Source organism: Dunckerocampus dactyliophorus, chromosome 8 (assembly GCF_027744805.1).
Source record: "Dunckerocampus dactyliophorus isolate RoL2022-P2 chromosome 8, RoL_Ddac_1.1, whole genome shotgun sequence".
Taxonomy (NCBI): domain Eukaryota; kingdom Metazoa; phylum Chordata; class Actinopteri; order Syngnathiformes; family Syngnathidae; genus Dunckerocampus; species Dunckerocampus dactyliophorus.
The window spans coordinates 4498952-4518436 of record NC_072826.1 but is presented as its reverse complement, the minus strand read 5'-3'; the positions used below and the strand labels follow the sequence as shown (position 1 = coordinate 4518436).

Sequence of the window (19485 nt, the reverse complement as noted above, 5' to 3'; positions counted from 1 at the left end):
TTTGTCAACTCATTTGTCACACACTATACAAATACTAAATCAGCTTTATTTGCCATTTAAAATCTGATACAAGATTAAAAGTAAATCAATTTGCCATAGGATGACTTGGATAAAGCCGTGGTGTACGATGACGTTGAAATCGTAAGCCGTAGACAAGATGAAAAACACTTAAATCGGAATGAGCACCCGGTCTTTGACATATAAAACAGACAGCAAATATACATACAGCCTTCAAAAACAAAAGGCAAAATAAACTGTGATATTGGTGTGTTATATATTTGATGTACATATGAGGATTTCATGATTTGATTACTGAGGATGGCAGAGCGTTCAATTTGATGTATTATGGAGAAAATGTATTGCTCTACCGATGTAAACTCTTAACAGTACAAAGATTTAAAGAAAGCAATTTATATATTTAATGGTTCAACAATAAATGACATATTCTGCATTGAACAATATGGAACACACTAGAAAAACCCAAACCAGTCTAGTGTAGAAAATACCTTCAAACCATTGAGATGGGTGCTAGGCCGACAACATCAGCATGCAATACACACCAAGTCAAGAAAAGTATGATCAGTACTTGTGACAGCATATCCCTGCTATGACATTCTCCCTTCTGGGAAGGGATGAGACATCTGGATCAGAACCAAAGTTAAAATAAGACAGACGTTTGCGGCTCAGAGTTTATGTGGGCACGGTGATGCTGCGGGCCAGGAGTGCCAGCAGCGCCAGCTCCACGACCCCGTGCGCCTGCTCCAGAGCCTCTGCAGCATCGTGGGCAGAAAAACCTGCAGCCTGGATTCTCTGGATGTGTTCCGCCGGAAATTGTTCTGTAAAGGGAGCTAGAGGTATGGCCTGAGCGGGAGGAGGGGCGGAGGAGGCGCTAGAGACTTCCTCGGCGGATAGAGAACCGAGATGGGAGCTGAGAATGTCTGGGGTGTTCGTGTCAGAGGCTCCTCCATCTGCAGTCCCGCTCCCCTGCTGCCCGTCAGGGGGTTCCCTGAAGTCCCCCGCAGAATTACAACTCTCCACCTTAGGATGATAAATGCTGAGGTCACTGGCTTCATCTTGGCCTGTAGAGCCTTCTGGAGGCTCCAGAGATCCCTCAACAGAGTCTGCTCCTCCTCCATCCAGCACAAGACACTCAGAATGTCCCTCACAAGCAGCTGTAGCAGCTGGTTTGGCTTTGGTATTGCTTGGTTCTGCTCTGGCTTGCGTCGGCGGGGTGATATCAGGTGTCACTTGCTCCGGGTCATGTGTGACTGGATGTGTCAGCGGGAGGGAAGTGCTGTTGGAGAGCAGCAGTTCATGGAGCTCCATGAGGGCGGCAGCCAGAGAGGGGATGCTGGGGCAGCGCTCACCCTCGGCCTGGTCCCGACATGAGCTGGTCACACTGTGGGGGGAGTTCATTTCAACTGACTGGTTGGGATTACTGGGACATGTTTCTTTGACTTCAGATGGAACGGACCCAGTCACCTCCTGCTCCATGGGCAGCTGCTCTGGGTGCGGGGAGCTGTCCTCTCCCTCTGTTAATTCTCCAGGGCCAGCGCCACGCTTTGGACACTGGAGGGCATCTGGTGACTGACTGGGCTCAGGTGCTTCAACAGAGATGCTATTGTCTGGCAGATGGGGACTGGGCACCTCCTGTGCTGTAGAACCATCATCCTCTGTAGGCAGAGGAACCTCCTGGGGGCCATGTTGGTCCTGGCAAAGTCCAGGTCCTGAGGCCTGATCAAGAGGGACCTTGGTGGACTGTGAATCCAGGATTTGGTTCTGCTGGCTTGGGGACGGGCTGAGGGAGGGATCAATGGTTGGTGAGGACATCTGGTCTGAGATTGTGGGTAATGACGATGGCTGCGGTGAGGTAGTCTGTCCATCTGCAGTGTCTTTTGGGAAGAGAACACATTGGACAAATAAACATGTGGACGTGTTTGAGGAGCTTTGTTATGGACAACCTAAGTTTATCATACAATGGAAGCCCTGAAGCCAAACATCCCAGAAGTCATAAGGGGGTGAAAAATACTCTTTTTATAAAGTCAAACAAAACTTTGGAGTTCAAAACTGCCGTCATGCATGAAGCTACATGACAAATGTGATCTTACAAGACATCAATTCCTGCCATGTTTACATTTTTCTTTGGCTGTTTCGCAACACTTATTTCAAAAGATGGACTGCCACCTTGGATGACATCGTACAAGATGTCACTTTAGTGCGGTCACCACTTCTTAGTAGGGGTGTCACGAGACGAGACAACACACAAGATTGGGTCTACAAGAACGAGATGAGATTTTACCATTACTTTTTTTAAAAGTACTGTGAAAAAATAAAAAATATGACAATATACTGCAATCTAGTAATTAAATTTCTACAACGTACCACTCTGTGTGTATGCGACTGAGCCCATCTCCACCCACTGAGACAAAGCGCCTGTATGACTGGCAAAAGGGCTCACTCCGTTCATGCCGTTGTTCTATGGAACAAATGTGCTGAAACCAAGGCACAAAGTGAACCCTCTTCCTGCCTGTTTGAAGGCGAGAGACAAGGAAAAGAGACACGCATGCACATGGCAATATATTGATTATCCCCTTCATTTTCATTTACTATGTGATTGATTTTATCATCCCAGGCTTAGTGCCCACAAAAGAGAAAGAGAAATCTGGTTACGTCACATGTCAATCTTATGACACCCCTACTTCTTAGTGGTGTTAACTTATTTTTACACTGAAAGTAAGAATGTTTAACAAAAATTATTATTTTTGATGTGTGAGTCAGGACCACATGGTGGCCCACACAGTCAGGCGACTGGGTTTGAGTTTGCATGTTCTCCCCGTGTGTGTGTGGGTTTTCTCCGGCTACTCCGGTTTCCTCCCACATTCCAAAAACATGCATGTTAGGTTAATTGGCGACTCTAAATTGTCCATAGGTATGAATGTGAGAGTGAATGGTTGTTTATCTCTTTGTGCCCTGTGATTGGCTGGCGACCAGTCCAGGGTGTACCCCACCTCTCACCTGAAGTCAGCTGGGATAGGCTCCAGCATATCCGTGAGCCTAGTGAGGCTAAGCGGCACAGGAGATGGATGGGTGGATGTGTGACTCACATCATCAGTTAAAAATGTTAAAAACATTGCCTGTGCAGCTTAATGATGGTGACATTTTCAGGTTGGAAGAGATTATTTTCTAAGAGCAAATTTGTTTAAAAAAAAAAAAAAGCTGTCCACCTTCAGAGATTCCACTGTCAATCGAAAATGCTTGCACATTTTAGAGGGATGTGCAGATGCACATTTTTTCACTTCCGATTTAATACGTGAATTTGGATATCCGATACCAGAGCTCCGTTTGCTTTAATATGCATCCACTAGGAGTGTGACGAGACACTCAGTTCACAAGACGAGACAATGCATGAGATCGGGTCTACAGTATGAGATTTTAACATTACTTTTAAGAAAAGAACAACGAAAAAATAATTACAATATTGCACTCTGTGTGTATGCTAGCGGCCCCGCCTCCACCCACCAAGACTGTAAGACTGACAAAAGGGTTCACTCCGTTCATGCTGTTGTTCTATGGAACAAACCCGTCCAGGTGCTGAAACCAATGCAAAGTGAACCCTATTCCTGCCTTATTGGAGACACGCATGCACAAGGCAATATATCCAGCCTGGCAAAATTATCGAGTTCATTTTCTTTGTGTGATTAATTTATTATCGTCCCAGGCCTAGTGCCCACAAGTTTTTTTTCTGAAAGAAAAATATTGTCACATTTTACACTGGTGGTGTTCTGATATTTCTGTTACTTGAATTGCACTGGTATCAGAACTAGATGCAGATATTGGATCACATCAGCCCCATCCCTAACATTTACTATAGTTAGTTGCACGTAATTGTTTTTTTCCCTGTACAATAAACATAAGATGCATAGAAAATACAACGCAGACAACTGAATTACCAGATCTTGCAACATAAATCAAACCATAAAAATAATAGTAATTTAAAAAAAAAAAAAGAAAAAGCAATGGATTTAGCACAAACGATGGCTAGCGTGAAGTGAGATTGCAGTACCTGATTGTTTGGACCCTCTCCAGCTGTCTCCATTTGCATCAGTGCTGCCCTGCTCAGAGGTTAACACACAGCACACGTCATGCAGAGGGATGGAGAGAGTTAGCAGTCACACACACACACACACACACACACACACACATGCAGCAACACAAATCACATTTTGGCCTTTTTTCTCGCCTCATGATTGTAACCACCACCACTACCACAGGACTATACAATTTAACTACACTGCAACTTCTATCTGCATAGTAATGTCTAGTGTATCCGTGTTGAAGAATAACGTTTTTCGTGTATGCTTTTTGCTTCACATGTACTTAATGTACATTTGTAGGAGCCTGTTCATATTTAAAGTAAGTCGTGATTGCATGAAGTGATCATACAACAGCGTGAATGGAGTTGAAAAGTGGCCCATGCGTTTGTAGTTGTAATGGTGGGAAGGGTAAAAAAACAAACAAACATACAAACAAAAAAAAAAACAACCCACTGCCAAGTGGAGAATTTTCTTACCGCTTTCCTGTATGGACCTCTGAAGCGCCTCTGCTAGCTCTCTGTCCGCTATCTCTTCTGGACGACCGTCTTCGCGCCCCTCGGGCCCATATGCCAGCCGGGCGCATTCGGGCAGCTCGGCCTCGGACAGGAAGCGAGTCTCTGTGCCCGTTGTGCCAATGAGAAGCACGTTTCTCTTTAGGTCGATTGAACACTATAAGAGCAAAATTTAAAAAAAAAAACAAAAAAAAAACATCATGTCCATCTTTCAGTGTGGATGATAATGAAGTGGATGGAATCAGGGATTGTACCTGGTGTCTCTTGAGCATGTCCAGGCCAAGCAGCATGTCCATGGGCTGGTCCTCCAAGATGGAGAAAGAACAGGGAAGAAAATCCCCTTCAATCTGGACCTGAGCTACACAGACAAAACATTTTTGCAACTTGGTGTAAAGCTAGCTTTTCAAGGTCCCCTAAAAATGGCAAAATTAACTTTTTCATGATGTTCTAACAGTAGTATGTGCAATAAAGGCCTGTTTTTGAGCACCAAAAGTGAGAAAAATCTTATCTCTCACTCAAACACTCGCTTTTGAAGTTCCAGGTTTGAAGTTCTGATTTTCATTGCTTCTGTAACAGTGATAATAAAGTTCTATTCTAGGGGTGTCAAACACGTTTTCATGGAGAGCCACATTGCAGTTATGTCTGGACTCAGTGGGCCACTTGTAATTGTCATTATACAGTATATGAATTAGGGGTGCACGGTAATTATCAGGCTGATATAAGGGAATTATGACGTCATACCGATAAATCCTATAACATTAAAAATAGCTCTGGTAACCAATAATTCAGCTCACTTGTATACAGCCACTTTCTGGGGAAGACATTTCTCGTGCTCGTTGTACCAAATGCTAAAGTTAGCAGTATCGGTTTAAAAAAATAATATAATATAAAAATAATACATCTAATATGAATATACCCTTGTGATGCCCAGGCATTTGATTATTATATTTATACAAACAAACTGATGGATAACATGCAGTGCAATGAGAAGTGACATGACAATATGAAGGTGACAAGCACACATTCAAGTATTTAGTTTTGATAAAAAAAAATGCTTGGAATACGTTGTTGCATGATCACACAATATTAAAGTTTAGAAAACCGCACGCAGTACAATTTTCCTGTCAAAATGAAAGAACAAATGCATTTAGAAGGAAAAAGGACGTTATTCCTAGGCTTTTGCGAATCACATCTGGACCCAAAGCCTAGAGTATGACACGTGTTCTATTCTATTCTGACATCATGAGGGAAAACCTCCTTCCTCGTGTACATGATATCACCTCTGATTAGCCCCAAGCTAGGTGAGCACGCCCCATGTATACAGCCACCACTTCATAGGAGACAGTTTTGTAAAACAGCAGGCTTCGCTGCACATGTTAAAACAAAGCCTGGAGCTGTACCAACCAGCCATCAGTCAGCTACAGCCATTGGAGCTTACGGTAGTTTAAAAAGTTTTTAAAAAAACAAAAAAACACCCACCCAAATGAACTCTGCCAATGATCTTCTGTGTGCCCACTCCCTTGGCAATGCCGGCCCAACGGCGGTCCACCAGGCGCATGATGTTACATCGCTCGGCACACGCTTGGCTCATAATGGTCATCTGAGCCCCTGAATACATGGGCCATGGGTCAGAGAGCAAAGACAGAGATGCCTTGAAATGGTAAATGCTACATACAGTACACGGTCACGGCATTGGAGAGGCGGATACAGATTCAGTAATGGTTTTATTGATGTAATATTTATTATTATGCTACAGTGGTGAGTGCATGGATAAGATCAGGAACATGAGTCTCACTGAATGATACTTAAAGTGTTCCTATGTGGACGAACTAAACCAATATCCAGTGTTTCACAGCAACATTACAAGCTAATAAATGCATTGCACCATCTATTTTACCTGAGTCAACAAAAGCTTTCACGGGGTGTCCGTTGACTTTGCAGTTAATGTAGAGCATAACCACCTGCCCGAAGCTTTCTGGAGCCTCCTCCATGGCAATGGTCATGTTTTCTTCGACGTTGTGCTGCCTGGAATATGTACAGATACAAAGATCAGAGAATTCCCATTCCAAAATGGGATTCAACCAAAATGGCGGATTTTCAAGTTATACTGAAAAAAAAAACTCTCAAGCAAACCTGATATCCTCCTCGATTTTCGCCTGAGCCTCCAAATCAAAAGGATCTGCAGTCAGCAGCCGGATTCGCTCCTGCTCCCTCTTGGCTCGATCCTGCTGTTGCTCCAGCAGCACTTTGGTGAAACGCTCTGAAAGCAAAACAGACAGTTACAGCCTGTAGAACACTGTAAGTCTGACATCAAAAAATCAAAAAATGTCTTCATCCACCTAAATCACCGCTCAGCAGGGCCTCGGCAAGAGGCGGGTTTCGCTCTTTCAGGAGAGACAGCTCGTGTGGATTGGCCAGGAGCATCTGCTGGAGTAAGGCAGGGTCATCCAGCCCCTGGGTCGAGGTGGACCCGCGACTGGTCGTTGGTGTGGAAGGTTGTGCGTTACGCTGCAGCGGCTGCTGCTGCTGCTGTTGTTGTGGTGGTGGCGGCTGTTGTTGCGTCTGCTGTGGAGCCTGTTGTGGTGCCCTGACGGTACTAAGAGGAGCGGTGGAAGAAGAGGCGCCAGGGACTGTGATGGAGCGAAAGTCGATATGGGGCAGACCTGCAGAGTGAAGAGGAAAGGTAGGGAAGTTAGCATTATCCATGCACAAACACTTGCTGGGATCTCTCAATCACACAAAAGTGGATCTGGGAGGGTTTTTTGTTCTATGACAAAAAGGTGGTTATATTTTCAGAATCATTTCATAAATCAAAGATTTTGGAAATGCAATTTGTTGTGTTCAGATGAAGACTTTTTGTTTGAAGTAAAGTGTTTGCGTCTGTGCTGAAGAAGGAATCACATGAACTTTCGGCGTTTGGATCTAATATAATAATAAGAAATCTAACAACAGTGCCTGCTGAAAGGTACAGACAGCAGCTGCTGCTTGCAAATGGCAACAGGTGGTTACACAGGTTACTTATGTACCTCCTGCCATCTAGTGGAAGAGTATTTCATTGTTTTGCCTGTCACTACGCATTGCTGCCATAGATACTGTAAACAAAACCACAATATTTGTCATTAGGGCTGTCTTCTACAGAGCTCTCTAAGGGACACAAGGGGAAACAGTTTTGATGGGTGACAAAAAAGACAAACTTTTGCAAAGGTTTTGGGTTATCTCCAAAAATGTCTTAACATTGCCTGTAAAATAGCTAAGCTGTAAAACCGTGATTCTCAACTGGTGCATGCACCTCAAGTTCTTGTCGGTGCTATTCACTTGCTAAACCGCAACCGCGTCTGTGCCATGTTTATGGGCGACTTTGTCCAGCTCAAGCGGAAGGGGATAGGGAAGGAAATTTAGTGGGGATATAACTAGGGATGTAAATCTGTTTGTGGTAGATGATTCGATACGCATCTAGATACATGGGCTAAGATACCATTCAAAAACCATATATTTTAAAAACAGAACGATTCAATACGATTCGATTCAATACAATCCAATGATTACATTTGTTGATGTAGACATGAATCTTACATTATAAAATAAAGAAGCCAATTGTATTAAAGTGTCATTCTTACAGTATTTTCAAATGTGTAAAAGAGCACATCAGCTCCCCAAGCATGCTGTAAAGCAGGGGTCACCAACCACGGGGACACTGGAAACGTTCAGGTACAATGACAACAAAGAGACACTTAAAAAAAACAACTTAAAAAAAAAAAAATTGTAAGTAACTACATCAAATTTTATGTAAAGGGATATAAATTTTGGAAAAAAGGACCATTATTGTATTCAAAAAATAATATAGAGTAAGAAATCACCCAGTTTTTGCATGTTTATGTTGTCTGTTGCGAGTAGTGACTGGTCTCACTTTCAGTCATGGTCACATTGACACAATCCCCCAAATAGCTGTCCTCGGATTAGGCCTGCCGGTAACTAGCAGCTCGTAACCAAAATTTTAGCTCCCAGCTCAAAGCCCAAAAAACAAAATCACGCAGTGGAACACTCATGCCAATGTACCACTGTATAAATGACAATTAAAACGGCGAGATTGATAGCTGAATCAGACTCCTTCGAAGCGAACTGTTGAATAGTCGACTATTCTATGGCACCCATATTTGTCACATATAAATAATCATTAGTATAAAGATGTGACAACATGTCAGCTATGAGAAGCTGATTATTCTGCTCAATACCACACTGGCATTGAAGCAGGAGTTCAGAACACCTTCAATCCCACTAAATTAATAATATAAAAATGTCTTACACACTCTTTAAGGGCTCTTGTTATTGTTTGTTTACATGAAATGTTCTTACCTGGGAAGGCTGGCTGGGTTGGCGGTGGCCTTCTATCCGCTTGCCTGAGAACCACCACATCTCCATCCTTTACGCCGTAGGTCCCCAAGGCACGAGTCGGGTCTTTTAGGGGCTGCTCTACATAGGAGATCTAAACATGGGTGAAAATATAGAGAGAATGGTGGGCACAAAAAACATGAATTGTACTCTTCAGCCATAACAAGGGTTACTCACAAAATAATACAACGACTAAAAACACTACACTTACAATGAAAACAACCTCCAGGCTTTCAGAAATAAATTATGTTGTGTTCGTTGGCTCGCTACAAAAATTAATAACATCAATGATGGCAAAAATGTGTATTGTTTGTCTAGCTGCTTCTGCCTGCGCCTGTTTGACCAGAAAAAGAACACACTTTAATTACAATTACGATTATTAATGTCCCCAAAAAAGTCAATTAAATAACAACAGACTTAATCCAAGTAGTAACTGCTTAGCGGAATTTCCCCGTTCCTGTGCCCTGTTTCCGAAATTAAAAGTAAAAAAAACTATGATTCATGCTAGCAAAGCAAGCTAACTAGCTGCTAGCTACGTTAGCTCTCCAGCAGCTTACCAGAATTTCCCCGGCAGGGATTCCTGATTCGAGTTCACAAAGTGCTACAAAGTCTCTCAGCTCCAGCTCCGGGGATACATCGAGGGCAAATGTGCTTTCTGGCCGATCCCTCGGTGCGCAGAAAACGGTGACCAGCATCGCTTATTTGGCTCAGAATGAGTGGATAAAACCGTTGTGACAGAGTGCAGTTATATCTCTCCCTTTCTTCACAGAGGCGAACCCCGACGACTCATTTGGACCAGACCCACTATTTAGGCGTATTTAACTACACTAATCCGTCAATTGAAATACTTTGGCTTTCACCGCAGATAATTCACAACTTACTAGTAGGCGTATGGTGTTACAGTAAATCAAAAAGTCAACACCAAGAATTGCTCGTATTGCTCAACAATGCCGTACTCCGCCCTGCTGGTTTTACGACATGCCGTATGACGGAAGTTGTAGTCGTGAAAGCTTGCTGTCACTGAGCAATCCGTCCCGGAAATGCAATCGGTTGTACGCATGCGCGATATACGTCACTTTTTACGACAGCGCTTCTGCGACGTCACATGGTCTGGAAGTTATTATTTTTTTAATGTATGAAGATAAATTGTCCATAAATGGTCAAGTAATATTTTATGGGTTGTTTTATTAGTGATTATTATTAAAATAGTTTGTTAGCATGTGGACGTTTATATCATCTTATGACCTCCACCAAGACGGAGTTACTAAAAAGTTCCGCAATGCACGTAGCTCAGACGTAAACGTCATATCCGGTTAAGTAAAACAAACGTAAATAAACTAAATAAAACCCATAAAATGCAGTTATATTTGATTGTAAACAACCAAAAGCAGAGTGCAATGATGGATTAATGTAGATGATTCAGCTAGAGTTTTGTTTTATAAACAGAGAAATACCATTCATCCAAACATTTCTTTCTAGCAAATGCTTTTGTCTGTATTTTTTCAGTGGCGAAAAAAACTTAATATGGAACCAGGAAAAGAGGGCTTATAATTTATATATTTTGCACCATGGTTGTCTACAAATGAAGAGAGTTTGGCACTGTTGCTTCTCTCCCAAGGAGTGGCCGTCCACCAAAGATGACGCCAAGAGTTCAGTGCAGAACACTCAGAGAGGTAAAAAAGAACCCTAGAGTGTCTGCTAAAGACTTACAAAAATCACTGGCACAGTCCAATATCTCTGTGCACACATCAACTATATGTAAAACAATGGCCAAGAATGGTGTTAATGGGAGGACTCCACGGAGGAAGCCACTGTTGTCTAAAAAAAACATTGTTGCTCGTTTAATGTTCGCAAACTTGAACCCCATTGAGATGCTGTGGCATGACCTCAAGACAGCGATTCATGCCAGACATCCCAGGAATCTGACTGAAAACTACAGCAGTTTTGTAGAGAAGAATAGGCCAAGATTAGTCCTGATCGATGTGCCAGACTGATCTGCAGCTACAGGAAGCATCTGGTTGAAGTTATTGCTGCCAAAGGGGGGGCCACAAAATATTAAATGTGATGGTTCAGTTACTTATTCCTCCCCCTTCTGTCATTGTTTGCATGATATCCTCATTAAAATATGAAAACCTATAAATGTTTGGGTGGTTTTAGTTAAAGCAGACACTGGTTTTTCATCTGTGTGATTTTGACAAAGATCAGATCACATTTGATGGTGATTTTATGCAGAAATGTGAGAAATTCCAAAAGGTTCACATACTTTTTCATACCACTGTACAAGAATGTATTCATGCACACTGACTGGGTGTAAGATGGCAAACTAACTGTCTGTCAAACTGTCTGATGCTGGATAATCTTTCACTGTTTTTCCATCGTCTTGTTTTCAACTATTTTATGTCTCCATGCATCACCCCATGTACACTCACACAATTGGAGCAAATCATTTCAACCACATGCACCGTTTTTTGCTTTAATCTCCAAAATATTACACAAACACGCAGAGTGTTCTTCTTCTGGTTTAATGGCGGGTTGCAACCATGACTTCAAAGGTGCATACCGCCACCTACTGTACCGGAGTATGCAACATGGGCCATGTTATTTTATATTAATTCAGATAATGAAAAAATTATAATAACAATCTAGATTCTATTACATAATCCCGTGTTGTTCAAATACTCTATCACACCGCCCTCTTTGCCTCTCTGACCCCCTCTCCAATTGTTCCTAAAATACCCTCAATGCTCCATTCCTTTCCGACCTTAGCTTCACATGCTCTTCCCTATATTTCAAAACCATTAACCCAGTGTGCTCAAACCGTAGCCTAGTTAAAACTGTTTCCTCTTTTCTGTTTTTCCTCATACTGAGTGTGTATGTGGCCGTAACTTATGCTTGCCCCCCTCCCAGCTCACCAGAAATGCTTCTGGGTCACGTGGTTGAAATGGAGCAATATTGTTGTACTCTACTACTTTAATAAATAAGAAAATTCATGTGTAATAGCTGGTATAAAAGAATAATTAGTGTGACTTTTAGGCCTAATGTCATTTACGTCTTAATATGGAAATGTAAAATGTAATATGAAAATCTTATGAACACAAGAAAAACGAACAATCCAACCGTCCCTTTAACCTCAGTTAAATAGAAGCACGAAAGACATTTAGACTTTACAGAAGAACAGCACGGGTGTCTTGTCAACACAACCTACAGTATGTGGTTGAAGAGTACAGATTAATCAAGAAAGTGTGCGTGGTGGTTTCCATGAAGCCATATGCAAAGTACTGGCATGTTCTTACCGGCAGAAAACACTTAAAGTGGCACAGTTTCCTATCCATGACCACAGAGTGACAAAAACACATAAAGGTTAAAAACAATTAATTTGCCCAAACTTTAGTTGTTGTTTTTTTAACACATTTTCCTGTGTCAGGTGGCGGCTTCAGAGATGTAAAATAAATATTTTTCATTTTTGTGAATTATTTTATTGTTCTATATTTATCATTCTGATCAATTACATTGTTATTTTTTACATTTTAAACATTATTTTAGACACAATAAAAAATTATAATTTTTGTGAAGCATTATTGAATTATTTTATTGTTCTATATTTATCCTTATGATGTATTACACTGTTTTTTTTACATTTTTAAAATGATTTTAAACACAAAAAATATATTTTAAACATTTTTCTGAAACTTTATTGAATTATTTTTGTTGTTCTATATTATTATTATCAATTACATTTCTGTATTTTTTTCATTTCAAATGATTAAAATATATAAATTTTGTGATGCATTACTGAATGATTTTATTGTCAATTACATTATGTTTTTTACGTTTTGAAAATGATTTGAAACACAATAGAAACAATTTCATTTTGAGAAGCATTATTGAATTATATTTTTGTTCTATATTTGCCATTATGATCTATTACACTGCTTTTTTACATTTTAAAAATGATTTTAAACACAAAAATATTTTTTTTACATTTTTGTGAACCTTTATTGAATTATTTTATTGATCCATATTATTGTTATCAATTACATTGCAGTTTTTTACATTTTTTAAAAATAATTAAAATATATAATTTTTGTGACGCATTATTTAATTATTTTATTGCCCTATATTTATTATGATCAATTACATATTTTTTTAAAAACATTTTTAAAATGATTTTAAACGCAAAAATTCATTTTGTGAAGCGTTCTTCTTTTATTGTTCTATATTTATTACTATATTTATTACAATTACATTTTTTTACATCTTTAAAAATGATTGTAAACACAATTTATTTTATTATTTTTGTGAAGCTTTATTTAACTATTTTATTGTTCTATATTTATTATTATTATATTATGATGGACAATTACATTGTCTTTTTTTACACTTTAAATACTAGTTTAAACACAATAAAATGCTTAATTCAAATAGAATATTGATTAGTCACTTGGTGAATAATATAATAACATGAAGTAATCATAAAGAGAGCGTGTTCAATCGTCATTTGTTTGACTCAAAAATTGTATTTATGTTTTATAGAGTCAATATGAATGTTTGTCTTCCACATCATAAAAAAATAATGCATGTGTGCAAACAGGAAGTGTTTATGGTTTGAGAAGCATGTGGTTGGAGGATGTCATTTATATAAGTGGTGATTCCCTCTCTGTGGGGTTTCTTTACTCTTCTCGTGTTTTATCACCCAAATAGAAAACATGCTTCCTCTCAAAGTGCTCCTATTGAGTCTGACTTTTCATCAATTCGTTGCGGATTTGGGCGCGTTCTCGTGTCCAAAAGGTAAATATGTTGCTTTCTTGTGCATTCTGCGTGGCGATGACACTTGCATCTCAACAATTGTCTTTTTCTTCTAATGAAACCCAAGGTCACCTGATAAAAGTGTATGGTGGAAATAAAAAATGTCAGGTTTGTCCTGATGGGTATCACCAGCCTGTGGAGAATCATTCCAAACAGTGCACACCGTGCACAAAGTGTAATGAAGGTAAAACACTACTTGTGCTTTCTGATAGACTCTTTTATGGGGGAGTTTTCAACCTGAATTAAAGCAATGTGTTTTCTTTCCAGAGTCGGGAAGCGAGGTGAAAGAGAAATGCACAAAAGAGACAAACACGAAATGTCAGTGCAGAGGAGGATTTCGTCGTTTGGAGCTTGATTCTGCTACTTGCGAGTGTGCCGTTGGCTTTGGGTTAAGGCATGGAGGTAAACACAGCCACACAGAACCAAATGCAACCTTTGTGTAAAATACACGAGTGACTACTGTGCTGATTTCTTTTTTTTCTTTCTTACTAGAATGCTCAAAATGTGAGCATGGATTTTTCAATCGAAGTCCCAACTCCCGTTGTTTTAAATGGAAAGAGTATGTGGCAACATGCAGTTGTATATAAAACGACAGCAGTATCATATCACAAGCGGCCTCTCCTTTCCTTGCATCCAAGGTGTACGTCTGGCGTGAACGTTAGCGGCAGCAGCACGTCTGACGTCCTCTGCAACGGCGAGCCAAAGACTTCAAACACAACAGTGTCTCTCAACACAAATTTAAAACCCCACCGTCCACATGAAGGGACTCAAAGTCCTGACAACACGCATCTTAATACCACCACCGCCACCACAGAGCATCACGTGCTCCCCAAGGACAAAGTACAGCCTGCCCCACCTTCAAACAACACCAGCCAACACATTGGTATGACACTTTTTTTGCTATATATTGTACATTATCTAAGTATTAGGGATGTAAATCTCTTTGTGGTTAGACGATTCCATACGCATCTAGATACATAAGTTAAGATATGATTCAAAAAACATATTTTAAAAAAACACGATTCGAAAGTGTATAAACGATACATTTGATTCAGTACGATTCAAATATATCGTTTATACATTTGTTGATGTAGACAATATAAAAGTGTCCTTCTTGCAGTGTTTTCAAGTATGTTAAAGAGCAGATCATATCCCCAAGCATGCTGCAAGGCAGGGGTCCCCAACCCACTGGGCCGCAGGAAACTTTCAAGCGCAGCGATTAAAAAAAACGACTAAACACTTAAAAAATAATAATAGAATAAGTTGTAAATAACTACATCAAAGTTTATGAAAAGGGACATCAATTTTGGAAATATGGGTAATTATTTTATCCCAAAAATAATATACAATTTTTTGCAATATACATTTTTTGCATTGTGTAACGTGAGCATCGACCTGTCCCAACTTGTTGGACGGTCGTTGAACACACCATCTAACTTGGTCCCACACTACACAGAGAGATTACAATAGTGTATTTTTAACAATTTTTTCACTTCATATTTGCACCCAAATGCTGATACCATGTGGGAATGCATAAAGGTAAGATTTGATGACCTTATTGAGTGCTAATGTGTAGATTTGTTCTCTGAAAAACAGAGTCCAGGCTGGTACTGGTGGATGGTGGCTCTGTATTCATTTAGTACTTTTAATTTGATGTTGTTCCTGTCTTAGTTTTACACAACATATAATCAATAAGATCAATTAGATGGCCATGTACATATGTTTTGCTGATGTGTTGAAAATTTTTACTGGTGACTAGCTAGCCTGCCACTAATGCTAGCACTGCTTGCTGCTTGCTATCTGCACCGACTCTTGTCTTCAGTAATGCTAAGCTACGGCGCATGCACAACGTTGTTTAAGAGATGGGCTGTCAAGCGGTTGCTAGTCTTGCGATACCCGGTGCATGTCTCTATAATCCATTCATCTAAGGATTTATGGCTGATTCTTATCCATCCAGGAGGCTGATACCCATGCAGCCACATCTCTCACTTGCAGTTGCATCGGTTTATACTTCACAACCCCAGTAAATATATAATTATAATTGTCTTCCACAGGCATTCCCTTTCTCATCTTTGGAATTGTTGGACTGCTGGTTCTTACTGCGGTGACGTGTAAAATGCACGTTACTACATGTGTGAAAGGACAGCCGGCAGTGCTACGTACGTAGTTCATGTTTCTTTTCTGTCATTTCATCGCTTACCTGTATGTCTAACAAGGCAAATGACAAAAAAAAAAGTCTGTTCCCAGTGGGGTTTTTTTAAAGAAAGCTCTCATCGCATCACACAATCATGGCTTGAAAGACTGCCTGCACGTTCACTTGTTGCTGGGCAGGGTTGCAGGAGCACAATCACTGGTGGTCACAACGCCATTTCCCTTGGCAGCTTAGGGCAGAAAACGGCTGTGTAAAAAGGACAAGGAGGGTCGGTAGGAACACAGTCAGACACGGTCACAGAGACGCACACTTAGAAAAACTTTTTTTAAAAATCCCTAAAAAAACGCTGACTGACATTGAAGCTAAGTGATGTGTGATACCACTGCTTTTGTTTCCGATCTGATACTGAGTAATATTCAGACTGGTTTCGTCGATACTGATTTAATACCAATACCTTGTGCTAATTCACTTAATGTGCCTGGTAAATTAATAATCGGTAATGAATTAATTTACTAAATAAAATATTAATTTAAATAATTTTATGAATTGTTATTTATTTCAAACCCTTAAGTATATCGAGGTAGCATGTTGATTTATTATCACCAGGCTAATATACAACAACAGAAAAAACAAAATCATATAAAATATGTGAAAATGGTATTATAAACAATAAAAAAAAAAATGCAGTCGCCCCTCGCAATATCGCGGTTCAATTATCGCTCCCTCGCTATATCGCAGTTTTTCAGAAATGAATTAATGAATAAATGACGACTGTTTGGTGATAAACTATAGTCTATTAGTAGTCATACTGTATGTATAAATACAAGTGATGTGTAGTATTGTGGTCACTAGGCGGCAGTAATGACACAAAACACTGATGAGACATTAGCTTACATGACATTAACTTAATGCTGCATGAAGTCAGCCATGGCATGTCCCACATGATAGAGTAATAAGAATAATAGTAAAATATATATACATATATATGTTAAAAATTATGAAATCATAAAAAAATATTTTTTTATGCATTATTTCCAGGCTTTCACAGGGCACATAAAACCATATGGTGACCCGAATCTGGCCTTGAGTTTGACACCCGTGGTATATACAGCATGCTGTATATACAAACAGATACTTTGGAAGATGACGTGCAGCAATGTAAGGAAATGTTGTAATGCCAATGAAAAATGTACAACAAAACAATCACCAAAAATTAGGGCTTCCCAGCCTTTCCTCTCTCCACCTTTCCCCTGGCGCAAGCAAGCGTGCGCCGTTTATGGCTTCTGTGTGCATAAGCATGCACACCCACTTGTGCCCATGTGACCACGCCCCTCTAGGCAAGGCAAGGCAAGTATATTCATAGAGCGCACTTCATACACAAGGTAATTCAAATTGCTTTACAGAAAAGAAGGGTAAAATCACTTCATAAAATCAGTCCATCAAAACATAGAATCGATTTAAAATCATTACATAACATCCCATGAATCATTCCATAAAACTAAAAATAAAACTAAAAATGAAGAGCGCAGATAAAATACGTTCAGTTGTGAAATGCACAGTTGAATAGAAGTGCTTTCAGTTTGGATTTGAACATTGCCAAAGTTGAGGATTGTCGCACGTCTTCTGGAAGACTGTCCCAGATTTTGGCACGTAGCTCTGCCACTGAGGTCCGAATCCCAGTCAGTCTCTGGTGTGAGTACCGTTAGCCTCAAACACTGTATACGCTAGGCCTGTCACAAGATCTTGCGAGATGAACTGTCTCGTGGGCACTAGGTCTGGGACTGCCATAAATAAATGAATTCATCAAAAAATGAAAATGAACTGCATAATCAATATATTGTCATGTACATGCGTGTCTGTTTCCTCGACTCTCGCCTCCAAACAGGCAGGAAGAGAGTTCACTCTGTGCATTGCTTTCAGCACCGTGGCGCGTTTGTGCCATAGAACAATTACATGAACGGAGTGAGCCTTTTTGTCAGTCAGAAAAAATATAAAAAAAATATATGACAATATATTGCAATCTACTAATATAATTTCTACTACGTTACCTTGTATTACTCCTCACGAGACTACACTCTTCTGCCCTCTGTGTGTATGCTAGCAGCCCCACCTCCATCCACCAAGACAAAGAGACTGTATGACTGACAAAAGGGCTCACTCCATTCATGTCGTTCTATGGAACAAACGCTCCAAGGTCCTGAAACCAATGCTCAGAGTGAACTCTATTCCTGCCTGTTTGGAGGCGAGAGACAAGTAAAAAAGAAAGACACGAATGCACGTGGCAATATATTGATTATCCACTTCATTTTCATTTATTGTGTGATGTTTGTAAATACACAGGACTTGATGGAAATATCCTTCGTGCCAATAGATGGTAATCACATGAGGTGTGGATGTTGAGAGTGGTGTGGGAACATGGGAAGGATGTACATTTTGAGACACATCATCAGTAGGTTACCTTTAAATCAGTGGGCGTTTCGGCCTTTCAACACTAGACACCCTCATCAATAACAGGGAGGGGGTTTAAAACTTCTTTAGGGTCGTCAGATGGGTACCCTCCTTCATTGGTGTTTCGATGATAGGCCCACTGATAGGCCCATGACACCTCCAGAGAGCTCATCAGCAACACCTGGCGTCCCAGGTGTGTGCCCCCCTCTGCTTTGAGCCCAGCAAGGGTCCTTGCGCTTGATGCATAGCCACTGGCTGCTTCTTTCGGCCACTTCAGAGACTGATCTTGTTGTATGCCGCAGAGCCTGCCAAGGTCTTTCATAAGCCTGATGGTAGAAGAAGCCACAAAACCTCTGCATCCTACTTGACCTTGGCCTTCCATCCTTGCTGTTGTGCATCTGCTGCCAGATCTGTGTAGCGCAGTTTCTTTCATTCGTAGGCCTCTCCGGTGGAATCCTCTCATGGCACCGTGAGCTCGATGATGCAGACCACCTTTAGTGAATGGGACCATAGCACCAAGTCTGGCCTGAGGGTGGTGGTTGCAATCTCTGGGGGAAAGATAGTTGCTCGCCATGAATTAATACATTTATTATTGTCCCAGGCCTAGCACCCAAAAGACTTTTTTATCTGAACAAGAAATCTTGTCATGTTTTAACCTCTTGAGACACGAGACCTCGTGACATCCCTACTAATTTCACATTTGTAACATGTATGCCTTTTACTTTCATTATTACAAATGTCCATTTTAAGGTGTTTAATTGCAGTGCTAAAAGATGACTTGATCTGTCTATGAATTCTGTTTCTTTCTTTCCTGCAGGCGACTCAGTGTGTCGGAGGCCCGTAGAAGAAAGCGGTGATGGCAGTTGCTCCGCTCTCAAACTAAATCCAGAGGAGCCCTAATCCCTCCCATCTCATTTAGATGTGGATGTATACAGTATTTTGCAGAAATTGGTCAAATGTTCTTGTTGACCTTTCACTATGATTTGTTGTGGTGTTGTTTACTTTACTGTGTGGATGATTCAAAAGGTGTATCCTACCTCACTTAACTGCTCACATATTGGTTGTTGACATCATTTTTTTAATC

The 19485-nt window shown here is 40.4% G+C and overlaps 2 protein-coding genes across 2 annotated transcripts; one reads left to right on the top strand and one right to left on the bottom strand.

Moving 5' to 3' along the window:
- Nucleotides 1–19: 19 nt before the first annotated feature.
- Nucleotides 20–9965, bottom strand: ddi2 (DNA-damage inducible protein 2). The gene is made up of 9 exons (XM_054783897.1): nucleotides 9553–9965; nucleotides 8960–9089; nucleotides 6946–7269; nucleotides 6740–6866; nucleotides 6504–6631; nucleotides 6086–6214; nucleotides 4861–4964; nucleotides 4571–4763; nucleotides 20–1892 (listed from the first exon to the last, which is right to left on the bottom strand). The coding sequence occupies exons 1-9, from the start codon at nucleotides 9688–9690 to the stop codon at nucleotides 691–693; spliced, it is 2475 nt and encodes an 824-aa protein (XP_054639872.1). The 5' UTR covers nucleotides 9691–9965; the 3' UTR covers nucleotides 20–690.
- On the top strand, nucleotides 6034–19348 carry si:ch73-361p23.3 (tumor necrosis factor receptor superfamily member 4). The gene is made up of 8 exons (XM_054783902.1): nucleotides 6034–7289; nucleotides 13697–13783; nucleotides 13869–13985; nucleotides 14069–14203; nucleotides 14294–14360; nucleotides 14440–14684; nucleotides 15856–15960; nucleotides 19219–19348. Exons 1-8 carry the CDS (start codon nucleotides 7259–7261, stop codon nucleotides 19299–19301), a joined length of 870 nt encoding a protein of 289 aa, XP_054639877.1. The 5' UTR covers nucleotides 6034–7258; the 3' UTR covers nucleotides 19302–19348.
- The last annotated feature ends 137 nt before the right edge of the window (nucleotides 19349–19485 follow it).